This window comes from Vitis riparia, chromosome 4 (genome assembly GCF_004353265.1).
Source record: "Vitis riparia cultivar Riparia Gloire de Montpellier isolate 1030 chromosome 4, EGFV_Vit.rip_1.0, whole genome shotgun sequence".
NCBI lineage: Eukaryota > Viridiplantae > Streptophyta > Magnoliopsida > Vitales > Vitaceae > Vitis > Vitis riparia.
In genome coordinates, this window is record NC_048434.1 from 20715458 (window position 1) to 20728822 (window position 13365).

The 13365-nt window shown below is 33.7% G+C and overlaps 3 protein-coding genes across 4 annotated transcripts; 2 read left to right on the forward strand and 1 right to left on the reverse strand.

Moving 5' to 3' along the window:
- Window positions 1-32: 32 nt before the first annotated feature.
- On the reverse strand, window positions 33-4865 carry LOC117912779 (ribosomal RNA small subunit methyltransferase F). 2 transcript variants are annotated; one of them, XM_034827486.1, is made up of 10 exons: window positions 4785-4865; window positions 4570-4705; window positions 4333-4483; window positions 4133-4223; window positions 3488-3685; window positions 3111-3349; window positions 2795-2926; window positions 1795-1862; window positions 1609-1670; window positions 33-483 (listed from the first exon to the last, which is right to left on the reverse strand). In XM_034827486.1, the coding sequence occupies exons 2-10, from the start codon at window positions 4680-4682 to the stop codon at window positions 350-352; spliced, it is 1188 nt and encodes a 395-aa protein (XP_034683377.1). In that variant the 5' UTR covers window positions 4683-4705; window positions 4785-4865; the 3' UTR covers window positions 33-349. The 2 variants fall into 2 exon arrangements, with proteins under 2 accessions (XP_034683377.1, XP_034683376.1); XM_034827485.1 differs by having other exon boundaries at window positions 3485-3685.
- A 477-nt stretch (window positions 4866-5342) lies between these two features.
- On the forward strand, window positions 5343-13175 carry LOC117913312. Its single transcript, XM_034828256.1, has 13 exons — window positions 5343-5553; window positions 5824-6054; window positions 6747-7139; window positions 7567-7696; window positions 8851-8931; window positions 9029-9108; window positions 9187-9257; window positions 9386-9439; window positions 12097-12440; window positions 12534-12613; window positions 12678-12748; window positions 12836-12889; window positions 12988-13175. Exons 1-13 carry the CDS (start codon window positions 5424-5426, stop codon window positions 13126-13128), a joined length of 1860 nt encoding a protein of 619 aa, XP_034684147.1. The 5' UTR covers window positions 5343-5423; the 3' UTR covers window positions 13129-13175.
- LOC117913630 (thiosulfate sulfurtransferase 18-like) lies at window positions 8581-9905 on the forward strand. Its single transcript, XM_034828653.1, has 6 exons — window positions 8581-8766; window positions 8851-8931; window positions 9029-9108; window positions 9187-9257; window positions 9386-9439; window positions 9629-9905. The coding sequence occupies exons 1-6, from the start codon at window positions 8750-8752 to the stop codon at window positions 9707-9709; spliced, it is 384 nt and encodes a 127-aa protein (XP_034684544.1). The 5' UTR covers window positions 8581-8749; the 3' UTR covers window positions 9710-9905.
- Window positions 13176-13365: the final 190 nt, after the last annotated feature.

Consider the following 13365-nt stretch of genomic DNA (forward strand, 5'->3'; position numbering starts at 1 on the left):
TATACATTCATTCACACAGCTATCCAGCTGTCTAGTAATTAAAAGTCAAAAGGAATTTCCATTTCTATTGCAAAGGCGTTTACGCATGTGAGTGGATTCCCACTGTTCCCAAAAAAATAAAACCCAATTCTGTCATATAAACTTTACATTCAATTTTGAAGACACAAGATGCAGAAGCATCAATAAGATGGACCCAAAACTCTTCAAGTGAGGCATGCCTGGCTTGTTCCGTGCTTGCAGGATGTTGTCGTATCTATCATGGCAGACTGAGGCAGCACCACCTAATAACGACATGCAGTATGTACATGATAAATTCGTGTCCAGCAACATGTGCAAGAACCAACCTTCGCTAACTGGCCAATTTTGTGAACTTGGCGACAAAAAGCCCACTGGTTTGAGAGGTCAAGGGATCAAACCGTAACGTCTTTGGTATCCCACCACTTTTGCAAGGCCAGCTTGTGGCAGCATCTATCTCCTGCAACTCTGCAAGGCCACGAGGAGAAATGGTTATTTTTCTTCTTCAAAATGAAGAAATGATTATTCAGGCTGTTTCAATTGGATGACAGTAAAATAGAAGAGCATACGAAGTACAGACATAAGCGCCACATAGAAGTGATCAAAACAACATCAGAATCCTACCCACTCCATAGAGTTTATCTTCCTGCATAAATCTGGCTTTCATTTGCAAAAGCCATTCGTAGAGTAACCTAAGGCCATGTTTGGACATCTTAATGATAATGAGAATGGAATTAAAATGATTACAACAGAAATAAAATCTCACTTATAGGTAGGATTACAATTGATCTTCAACAAGTGCAGGAAATGATATTTTTTCTGTGTATAAAATAAGAAAATACTATAAAGTGAAATGATAAAAAAGTGCCCCAAAAAACACTTGGAAGTATATAAAAGATGCCTAAATGTGCCACCAAAAAACAAAGAGCGACCACAAACAATGGCACCGCTCAATCAGAGCCCAACCGGTCTACAAAATCTATTTTAGGACCTACAACGCTAAACAAATTATCACTCCCAAAAATTACAAAGAAAAGAAAATTTAAGCCCTGCTCCTCATTTTCAAACACCCTACGGTTTCTTTACTTCCAAACTATCCAGTGTTGTGCCATATGTTTTTTTTTTAAATGATATAAAACATGTTAAAAATACTATTTTACCCTTTCATTTCTATTAAGTTTATGACTTTTAATAAATTTAATTTTTATTTATCCAGTAAAACAAAAAAAAATACTTTCAAAAGGTGTTCTTTTAAAATGAAAATAAAAACTTATTTTAAATTATGTGTAAGGGTATTATTGTCATTTTTTATTCTCATTTCCATTGTTACCAAATATTGAAATGAAAATAAATAACCATTCCAACCTTACATTCTTAAATGCATCATTGGAATCACCAAATTCATTCCTATTAAAAAAGAAATGGGAATGAAAACAAAATATTCATTCACATTCCCTATTCCTATATACCAAATATAGCATTAAGATTTTGTGAAAAGGAACAGCACATTTGCTCATCAAAATTACATCACCAAAAGAAATTTAAGACCACAATTTTCCTATATGCTAGAGTTAGAAGCACCAAGAACCTTACCAGCAGAAGCATTTTCCCGAAGAAATTGTTCTACCACATCTTCATTCTGAGCAGCTGTCAAACTATTTCACAAAAACATAAAAGTAAACAAAATAAATAAATAAGATAAGCCATCTAATAACCCAGAAGAAAAAGCGGTAAAAGCCAATTATTTTAAGAGCTATGCTCAATGCAAAGAAAATGCACCTGCACGTGCTGTAGACAAGTGATCCCCCAACTTTTAGTAATCTAAAACCATTACTTAGAAGCCGGAACTGCAACCAAAACACAAACATGTTTTAACACAATGCAAAAGCAAACGGCATAGATATATAATCATCCCACTATGGAGCAGAATTCTCTGCATCTGGATGCAGATATGAAAATTAAGATAGCAAAGGACCAAAATTTTCTTTCAGCCACTGGATGCTGATTCCAGAAAATGCAATCATAAAACATAACTAACAAAGCAAGGAAAGTGCTTGAATGAAGGATTTCATCCTAAAATCCTCATAAAATCCCACCAATATCACCATCACACTACCACCACAAATCATGGCACCCTACCAGCCCTGCCCACATGATTATTTCCATAATCACTACCCCAGTACTATCACCACTGCAGCCAACCACCCCACAAAAACCCTACCACTACCATTGCCACGACCACTGCCCTTATCTGCACAGTTAATGCCATCACCACCACCACCATTTCACAAAGCCGCGAGAAGTATAGAGACCAAAAGAACAAAGTTAAGGACTTATTTGGGAACTTTTTCGAAAACAGTTCTCAAAATTTTCAAAAACATTTTTCTGATGATCTCCAGAACAAGAACCTGTTTTATGTGTTTTTAAACATTCTTATATATAACTTTTATCTGTAGTGCTTTATTTTCAATTATTTTTTATATTTATACAACTATTTTTTAAAACAACCCCTAGTAAACAAGTGAAAACAATAAAAATATGTTATTAGAAAACACCCTATTTTCATAACAATTCTCAAAAGCCTATTTTCGGAACAATGACAACCGAATTTGTTTTCAGGTTTTTTTGTTCTTATTAAAAAAAAAAAAAGAAAAAAAAAAGCCAGTTATTAAGAACAATTCTCAAATATAGCCTAATATTCTAGAAATTTTAACTTTTAATTCCTAGGTGTAAATCCCTTCACCCTCAAATGTCTAAGTGAAAAGAAGGAATCAATTACCTGAAGAACGGTTAAGCTATCAGTCCTCTCTGCATCTAATACACGGCGCTCAAGTGTTTCCCATCCCCAATGGTCAAATTTTTGGATATGTCTAATTGACCCATCATGAGTGCATTCTGCATCAACAAGGACCTGAATTAAGTTTCAATAGGTCATTAGCCTTTAAACAAAAATGAAGAAATATAAAAACCAGCAGAACTCATATGACCTAGAAAAAAGGAAGGAAATCAATTGGTAAGGTCTTTTATTCGGTTTCAGCCAATTACACAGGAGCATAACTGCTTTTTCTTAAATATAAAATTAAAATGTAATCTACCTTGTCATAGCCACACTTCAACACCTCACTGTCACATGCAATTTTATATAGTTCAGTTCTACTAAGACCAATCACTCCAGAATGCCGCCCATAAAATATGAGTTCTGGATCTTGAATCCCTGGGACTAACTGTGAACCAATGCCTTCCCTAGCTTTCTTTGCATTTTTCCTTTCTTTCCATGGTCTTTTAGAAGTCCACTCCTTAAATACATCCACCTTTCCTTTAGATGCAAATTCACCTGTTTAGCACTAGACAGAATGATAACACATTACAGACAGGAAAACTACTACAAATAAATTTCCAAAAATGAGAACTTAGCAGTATAACTGTTGAAGTTTAAGAGTGATTGTATTACAACTTCTTCCAGACTTACCACCTGATTTTGAATCTGAATGTTCCATCACAGGAATGAGGGAAAATGTTGTTCCATCAGCAACAAAGAGCCGACACCTATCTCCCAGTGCATATTTCTGAATCATTGTTCTACAAGCAGCTAAACGATGTCTTGCAACATCAACACCAGTTACAGAACCCGAATTACCAATAAGGTCTAACATCATACAAAGTTTAGCACCTGAGGGTAAAAATAATGACAAATAAATTGAGTTGAGTGTGTTTGTTAGAAATATCAAAAACACCAAAAATCCGAATCTGAAGCTCCCCAGAGACTATGTCACAGAAAATAAATAAAAAACTAATAATCTAGCCATGACCAAGCTTTCACAACGTTGCAAGAGAAGCATCAACATATCCCATAAAATTCAATTTTATGTGGAGAGGACCTGGATTAAAGCTGTTCCATAACAAAAAATCCCACCATAACCATGTAGTCACATGGATAAACCTGCTGCGCTGAAAAGCAATGGTGTCCAAATAAGTATGGTCCAGCAGTCTTCCTACAATGCTCTACATCTAAACTGTGTTTCAAGTTTCCGTGAACAGAACAGACTACAGGATTCCACTTGGACTGACAATAAGGTTTTGATTAAATCTACAAAATCAATGTATGATAACAAGTTACCAGGAGCAGCACACAGATCAAGAACATGATCTCCCTCAAAGACGTTTAAAGCTGCAACAGCTGCCCCAGAAGCTGCATCAATTCCATATATCTGAATAACCAGACCAAGGCAATAAATATGTAAGAAATTGCAATAGAAAAGCAAAAAAAAAATTAATGAAAACGAACAATTCAAATAAGTGAGATAAACCGGTTTCCACCTTCCCTTCCTTGTAAGCCATGGAGTTTGCAATGTGAATCTGGGGTGGAAGAGAGTAGAAATTCGGTAACCAACCCACTTTCTCAAGCTTCGACTTGAATTCAGCTTCTAGCTGTTGGACTTGTGCTTCACTAACGCTACCGGGTTTCAACCTATATCCCCAATTCATATACATTACAACAGAACCGAACTCTTTATCAATGGCCCATGCTATGAAACAATTGTCGGACTAGAGTACCTTATATATCGAGGCGTTGAATCGTCTGTTGTATATATCGAAGGATCCACACCATTCTCCTTCAGAAAATCCAGAAACGCCTCTGGCAACCCAATTTCTGAGGCTTCTTCCATCCTCAACGGCACCCAAAAAAACCCTAGAAAGATGCGGTCTTATGCTTCAAATTGCATTCGTATTTAAAATGGCAGCTTATTATACTCCCATTCAAAACGTACCGTTTTGATTTTGGTTTCCGTATAAAACGACGTCGTCTTTCAATTCCCAGTTCTTCTCACGGTCATAGCCTCCACGCTTCCCTGCCCTAGCGTCCTTATTGCATTATCTCATAGAAAATTAATTTATATAAAAATAAATAAAATGATAAATATTTTTTAAATAAATAAATAAATATGTCATATTGACTTTTTTTAACCTAACTTTTTTTTTATCTAATTTATTTATAGTAAATAAATCTTACAAGAGTATATTCTTTATTTCCATATTATTGAATTACTAATAAAGTTATGAAATAAATATATATATTTTAGATTTATTTATTTAAAATAATGTTTATTTTATTAATTAAATATAAAGAATTTAGATTTTTTTTCCTTATTTTTTTATAAATAATATTTATCATGCACATAAAGTCAATATGTTCGCAAGAAAACAAAATTAATATTATCTAATATCTGAAATAATAATAATAAAATTATTAAGTTTCTAAGAAAATTAATGCTATAAATGGATGGGTAGAGGGAGGACGAATAGTTTTCTGTGATATTGATATTTTCTTTAGAGCTGAATTTGTCGGGCGAAAGCTGTGTGCTAGGGTTGTGGTGGGTTTTGGGTTTTGGGTTTTGAATCAGACATTTATGTCGACCGCTGCAGCCAAAGCCCTTGCTGGAATTCTAGTGTTTGTTTCTTACTCTGTTCGCCTCACCTACGCTATTGTTCACCTCAAATCCTTGTCCGCTTCCTTCATTGACGCTCCCGCCAGATTTGGTATGGAACTTTTAGGGTTTTTTTTTTTTTTTTTTCTTGTCTGTTTGGTTCCCGAGAAAACAGAGATTAGAGTGAAGAAAAGGAAATCTCTCTTTTCTGAAACAATGAAATGTTTGAGATTCAAATTTTCAATTTTCTTTTTTTTCTTTTTTTTCTTTTCTTGCGTTAGTTTCCTTTGCGACGTTCCTGTATCTATTGCTGCTACGTCTGTTGCTGTGGACCAATAGTTCGAAATAAACTGGGACTGAGTTTGTTGTTATGTTTTTGCAGCTGTTAGTGTTAACAGCACTGGAATATGCGGAGCTTTGCATTTGGCAGATCCTCTCGAGGCATGTTCTTCTCTGCTCAACAGGTTTCGATCCCAAGAAATTGATACAATAAAATTTGCTCTGATAATTAGGGGTAAATGTGCTTTTGAGGATAAAGTCCGAAATGCTCAAGATGCTGGCTTTCATGCTGTAATCGTGTATGATGATCGAGATAAGGGAAATTTGGTTTCCAGTGAGTCATCTTTTGCCTTGAAATATTATTTCTCTGAATCCATGGCATTAAATGTTCATAGCTTAGTTCTTAGAGAGAGAGTAAAGGAACTTTCAAAATTTTGACAGATGATAAACTCAGTGATTTTTTAACTAAATTTTTTTTTTCCAGCTACATTCTTTACTTCTTCAGTCTCAAACTTTGGCACATTCAATCAATCATTAATGACAAAATCACAAGGACAAAGAAAATTGAATACACAGATTCATAAATCAAAGAGTGGTTTTTTGCCTAGTTTCTTGGGCAATGTTTGTATGCTTCGTGTGTACTGTTCTCGCCCTTCTAGGCATTTCTAATACAAGCTCTTACTTACCTATCAAAAAAAATAAATCAAAGATTGTTTTAACTACACCACATGAGAGAATACCTCTTAGTCTGGAGCTCTGGATATGCATTCTCCTTATCCCCTCACAGGCTTTCAAGGCTGTTACAATGATATAGAATATTTAATCCTCTATATGACCTTTCAATTTCAGTTTCCAGTTTAAGTTTATCTGTAATTACTTAAGACTAATGATTTTTTAATTTCATTGCTACTGTTTGCAGCATAAGGCAATCATTTTACTACTGCTGTTTAATGTGCTTCTGCATTTATTTTCCATTATTTATTCTTTTGTTCAGCTACAATAATATCTGCCATTCATTGGTTGTAGTGATAGGAAACTCCCAGGGCATATGGGTGCCTGCAGTTTTTGTTTCTAAGGCAGCTGGTGAAACCCTGAAGATATATGCTCAAGGACAAGAAGGGGAATGCTGCATTATAAACCCTTCATTCCCAGAATCTGCCTGGACTGTGATGGTAATATCTTTCATCTCACTTCTTGTCATAGCAACTGTCGTGTTAACGTTCTTTCTCACTCGCAACCGCCGGTTGAATCAACGAGGAGCAAATCCCCACCGTCCTAGTGTGGATGCCAAGTTGGTGGAAGTTCTTCCCTGCTTTACATTCAGTCAAGCATGTGAGTGCCGCGTAGGAGATACATGTTCCATCTGTCTTGAGGACTACAAAGATGGTGAACGGCTCAGAGTTCTCCCCTGCCACCATGGTAGGACTTCACTACTCAAAGTTATGCTTTCATTTCATGAAATTCTTAATGCAATCGAGCACTAATTGCATAGTATTTTCATGATCAGTGCATTTGTTTAAAAGGTGGAACCTAATATATATATATATATACACATGATCACTGATTTACTGAGTTCATAGTTTCCGGGATGTTTGCTGAAGTTCCCCTTACAAGTAGAACAGAAGGAGGAACTGGAAAAAGATTTTTCCTTAATCCATGAAAACACCATCCTTGTCCCCACACAAGAATGTAGATGGTTAGCATCATGGAATGCAATTTAATTTCTACCTAAAGATGTCTCCTAGATGAAGCCATCAAAACATGGATGTCGGTCCTTCAGCTATATTCCTGTCCTTTCATCCTAATTTATCATGTATTAATTAATTATGTTTAAATTTACCTGCAGAATTTCACGCGAGCTGTGTGGACTCATGGCTTACAAAGTGGGGGACTTTCTGCCCGGTTTGTAAATATGAATTGAGTACTGATGCCACATGTTCTAAAGTGAATGAGAGGAGAACATTTTTATTTTTTTAGTGCTTTATACTGTAAATCGGATCCATTTTGCCAAGTGTCTGTAAATTTTTAGAATAAGAAGGCTTCATCTTCTTTTTAGTGTTATTTCCTCTTTCCTTTCCTGTATATCCTAGTCTATGGTAAGGATCTCCGTAATTATCTCTTGGGGTGAGAATCGTGAATGGTATGCTTGCTCCTGAGTGTCTATATTGATCTTAAAAGCTACTGTACAGAGTGCAATAATTTAGAATGGAATACATATGAAAGCTATTGTTGAAGATAATAAACTGCAATGGTACCCGATTTACGCATCAAGTGGTCATATGCAGCCATGGGGCAAAGAAGACACACTTGTGCATGCTTTAATTGATATTTTGGGTTAAAAACCATCCAAAATGCACTTTGAGTTGGTTTGGGCAAGATAGCCTGGAATCTGCATTGTATTGGAATTTTGCCACGTTCCCTGGGGCGATCCAGTATTAGCATTTTATTATGTTCTCTGGTTTTTCTGATTCATATTTCAATCAAATCTCATTAGCCCAGATTGTACTCAGCTACAGGTATTCTGCCCTTGTACCCAAAATTTGAACAGGATTGAGTTGAGCCCTTGTAGTCTTATGCTTCTCAATTTTGAGAAACAGAGATGTAGGGAGAAAGCTTTTGCACAATTATTAACAGGCTCAGCAGAAAAATTCTTTGGAATCTACCTCAAATGGTGCCAATGAAAGGGCCAATCATGCTGAAAATTATTATATTTCTGAGATGTCAACAATTCATCTCCATTGCTTACGAAAGGAAAAGTAAACGAAACGATTAAAAATTTTGCTTTCAATTGTTTAAGAGCCCTTCTAGAAAAGGGCAAGTAAACGAAATGATTTGAAAATTTTGTTCAATAAAATAGTCTAAAGATGCAGTGATTCAAGCCATCTTAGAGCCTTGACAATGTCAACCTGGAAGAAGAATTCCTTTCACGTTAAACAATCTTAAAGCCTTTTTGTGAAACCATCAACCAGACAGCCACAATTTACATCTTCAGCTGGTTTTCCAAGACCAACGGCCGCAGATTATATCTAATGGATTCTGAGAAAAGGTGACTTTCTTTTTACACCAGATAAATCTAACTGCTGAATTCTATACCGATGTTTTGATTTCTTCCTTCGTTTGTCTTCTGCAGCCCAGCAACAGAATTTATCAGCGCTGATGCTCATGAAGCTAAGGATCTTATTGCCTCCGGCTATAGATATCTAGATGTTAGGTTCGTGGTTGTATACTTGTATTGGTGTATTTTGAATTGGGTCTCGTTTGGATTTTCTGGGTCTGCTCTTAATTTTGGAACCGAATTCATATCATAGGATGGTGGAAGATTTCAACAAAGGCCATGTGGATGTTGAGAGCGTCTTTAACATCCCTTACTTCATCATGACCCCAGAGGGTAACTACTGCCTCCCTTTTTCTTTTTCCCGCTTGTGTTGCAGACATTTTAGAAAGATGATATGGCTTTGGGTATCAGGTAGGGTGAAAAATCCTCAATTTTTGGAGCAGGTTTTGTCGGTTTGCAGCAAGCAAGATGGTCTCATTGTGGTACTCTTTTTTGGCATTTTCAACTTTGTTATACATAGTCGCATCAATTAGAAACTAATATCAAATGGAGTATGAACCTAGTGAATAGTTATTCATTAAGTAATGTGAATTATTCAATGTTGGTGAAGGGCTGTGGAACCGGGGGCAGGTCTCGTCTAGCAACAGTTGATCTTCTTAATGCCGTAAGTTTGTTCTTACCTTTTGCTCTGCAGATTTTAAATTGCATATAGCCTGATTTCATATTTGAGCATACTTTTTGCCACATTCTTGAAGTCATACTCCTCCATTAAAAAAAAAAAAAATCCTCTAAAATTTTTCAACCTTAATTAGCTAATTTAGCTCATTAAAAACATATGTTGAATAAACTTCAGGATTTCAAACACGTAAGGAACATGGGAGGAGGATATCGATCCTGGCACGAGGCTGGATTGGGCGTGAAGAAAGAGGCTTGATGGGTTAATTTGGTTACTATAAGTGTCTTCAATTTGTGTCTTTGTTTATAACAAGAGTTGTTTGAGAGTGACCTTTAATTACTACCTCTTGCCATTGGATAAGTGGAATGATGCTTCAATAATTGGCTTGACATAATGTGCATTTATGTCATGGGTGTGTTCCACTTCTTTAATTGAACAGCACCATACTTTTATATGATCCAGGACATTGACCAATGAGCCAAGAGAAGAATCCAAGGGGATTTCAATACCATATATATATTATTTCCTTTTCATTTTCGTTCTTATTATTACTCGGACATTAGGATGAAAACAAATAATCATTCTAATTTTGAATTTCTAGATTTATTCAAACATTAGAAATGAAATTATCAAATTTATTTTTATTCATCGAAAAATAAGAATAAAAACAAAATATTTATTTTTTATTTTTTATTCTCGTGTACCAAACACCCTCTAAAAATATATACATCCATCAAAACTTGATCTTCCAATTCTCAAACTTTCGAGATCTTTCTTGAGTAACTTTAAGTTTCAATAAGAGTAAAAAAACATGATTTGAAACTTTAATAGAAAACTTCAAAGAATCCATTAAAGTATAAGGGATTGGTTTTTCTATGTTATAGCCTTGTAGTCATCCATGTGAACAATTTTAACTCACCAAACCAAGCCGTCAATCTATAGGAAAAAATATTTCTTGAGATTAAGCTCATTGCATCACCTTCCTACCCACTCATTGCATTTGAAGTTGATAAACTCTGAGACCAACTTTATCACACTCAAGATAATGCTTTACCCAATTTTCCTTCTTGTAGATTTCTAGTGTTTCAATAAGACTTCCGTCACTTAACCTTCTCATCCTATTCTTCTTTTTCTTGAAAAAGTAGGGAAAAAGTGAGTTTTGATTCAATAATATAAAAATATATAAATAAATAAATTTAAAATTTTTTAAATTAATATTATCTTCATCTATTTAAAAATAATTTGAAATATATATTTTTTTTTAATTATTCATTTTATTATTCTCTAAAATATTCATTTTACTTTTCATGTCATCAATATCAATTGATACCTAAACTCCTCAACGCAAATATTTTATTTTTTTTAGGTTTATTATTATTATTATTATTATTATTATTAGAGATATTTTAAGGAAATATTTAAATGACTCATTACAAAGTGTATTTATTTTGAGTTATTTTTAAATAGATAAAAATAATACTGATTTGAAATTTTTGGGTTCTTTTTTTCATATATTTTCATATTAATGAATAATTCTTAGGCACAAAATTATTATTTTATGACTTCAAAAATATTAATAAAATAATGACTTATTTTTAATAAAAACAAGTTCGTTTCTATTTTAAAATTTAATTGATTTTTTATTTAGATTTTATTAAAATATCTTTCGATGGAGTTCAAGTAAGATTTTATTATTTTAAATTTTAAATTTTTTTTAGAATATTTGAGAAAAAAATTAAAAAGAAAATAAAATTTTGTACAGAGAGAAATGGAAAGAAACCTTAAAATTTGATTTTTCTCATGCAAAAATAAAATATATGATTAGATTCTAAATTACATAGTGTTTGTTTGAATGCATTTATTATTTCCAATTTTTAAAATTTGAAATAATAATACCTTCTATATTATTTATATAATATAGTATTTAAAATATATTTTTAAAGATAAAATTAAAATTACTAAAAAAATTTAATGTCTCAATTTTTTAATTAGTTTTTAAAAATCATTAGCTTTTTAAGGAAAGTCTTGAAAGGGTTTAGAAAATCAATCAATATATTAATAAAAAAAAAATAGATACTGAATTTAAATATCAGTTTGAATAAATTTCTTTTTTAAAAAAGATAGAAAATAATAATAAAATTGAAGCAATATATTAATTAAAAAGTTGAAATGGAAAGCAGTTTGAATAAATTTCTTTTTAAAATAAAAAAAAATAATAGTAAATTTTATATACAAAGTAAAAATTTTCCTCTTTAAAAGAAATTTAAAATAAAATTCACATTAATAAATTTTAAATTTTGGAATTCAAGATAATAAATATATTTTGATATTTTAATTTTTTTAAAATTATTATTTTATAATTTAAATGTCTGAAAATGTTTTTTTCTGCATAAAACTTACTATTATTTTTTATTTTAAAAATAAAAAACAGTATCCAAATATACACATGGTATAGAGTCGGGTAAGCCGGCCGTGCCCTGCTGTCTTCGTATTTCCCTTTTTTTTTTTGGGCCCAGCGAAGCCCCTCAGTTTCTACCCTTTATTATTTCTAATTAAAATATAATCCTTTTTTGTAAATATTGATGAAGAAAAGGGCAATTTCGGGAGAATAAAAACTCTGTTTTTCGTCGTAAAGCTGTCCATAGAAACAGGACTCAGATTCATTCCGCGAACCAGACCAGCAGGACACATCGTTTCCATATTCATCCGGTTTTCCTTCTCCAGAAACCCTAAGATATAGGCCCCTACTCTCTACCTCATGGCCTCTCCTAAGTGTGGTTCTTGTTTGCGCCATACTTTTTCTATATAGCTGCGAATTTCTATATATTCACAAGGCCATGGGTGTTCTTTGGGCTGTGTTCCGTTGTCGATTTCAGTTTCTTCTTCTGTTCCTTCTTTTGTCTTGTAGCTCAGCAACAGAGGTCGTCACCATTGATGTTCATGCAGCTAAGGATCTCATCAATTCAGGCTACCGTTATCTTGATGTCAGGTGGATTAATCGCTTCTCTTTATGAATTGGTTTGTCTTTAAAATTTCTGGGTTGGGTTTTGTTTTTATTTTGGAACTTGAATTGGATTCATAGGACGGTTGAAGAGTTCAAGAAAGGCCATGCCGATGTTGAGAACATTCTGAACATCCCTTACCTCTTCACCACCCCTGAGGGTACGTACATAATCTCAGGTTCTGTTTTCTGGCTTGTTTGAGATATTAATATATTGGGTTTCAGGAAGGCTGAAAAATCCTGAATTCTTGGAGCAGGTTCAGTCTGCTTGCAGCAAGGAAGATCATCTCGTCGTGGTAATTTTTCATTTGATTTCTGGATTCAATCATAACAACTATAATCTTGATGAATTTTCTGAAATTGTTTATTTATTCTCAATGAAGGGATGTCTAGGTGGGGTGAGATCCCTTGCAGCCGCCTCTGTTCTTGTCAATGCTGTAACTTCATCTTCTACTTTCTTTTCTTTTCTCTTCTTTTTTGTTTTTGAATAATTTTCTTTCTAGAAAAGAGATGCATAGAAAATTTGGGGTGGCAGGATTTCAAGGATGTGAAGGACATGGGAGGAGGGGAGGCTATGAGGCATGAGTGGAAACTGGACTTACAGTCACCAAACCAAAAGAAGAAGAGAAGTGATTGGATGCTTCACTGTAAAGCTAGACCTTTGCCTATGCATTAATTCTTGGTTGTATGTTCTCCACCAATCAAGTATCACATTTCTTCTCATCTCCGCCAGCTTCCTCCTCATATCGTGGATAAGCTTTTTAAATTAATGACAAATTTCGAGCCCTTAAAACTCAATGACATAGTTGGCCTATGTTTGTTTCCTGAGAAAATGTCAGAGAAATAAAACAAAAAGAAAAATTAGAAAGAAAGAAAGAAAAAATGGAGAAAAAAAAAAGGGATTTGAAGGTAA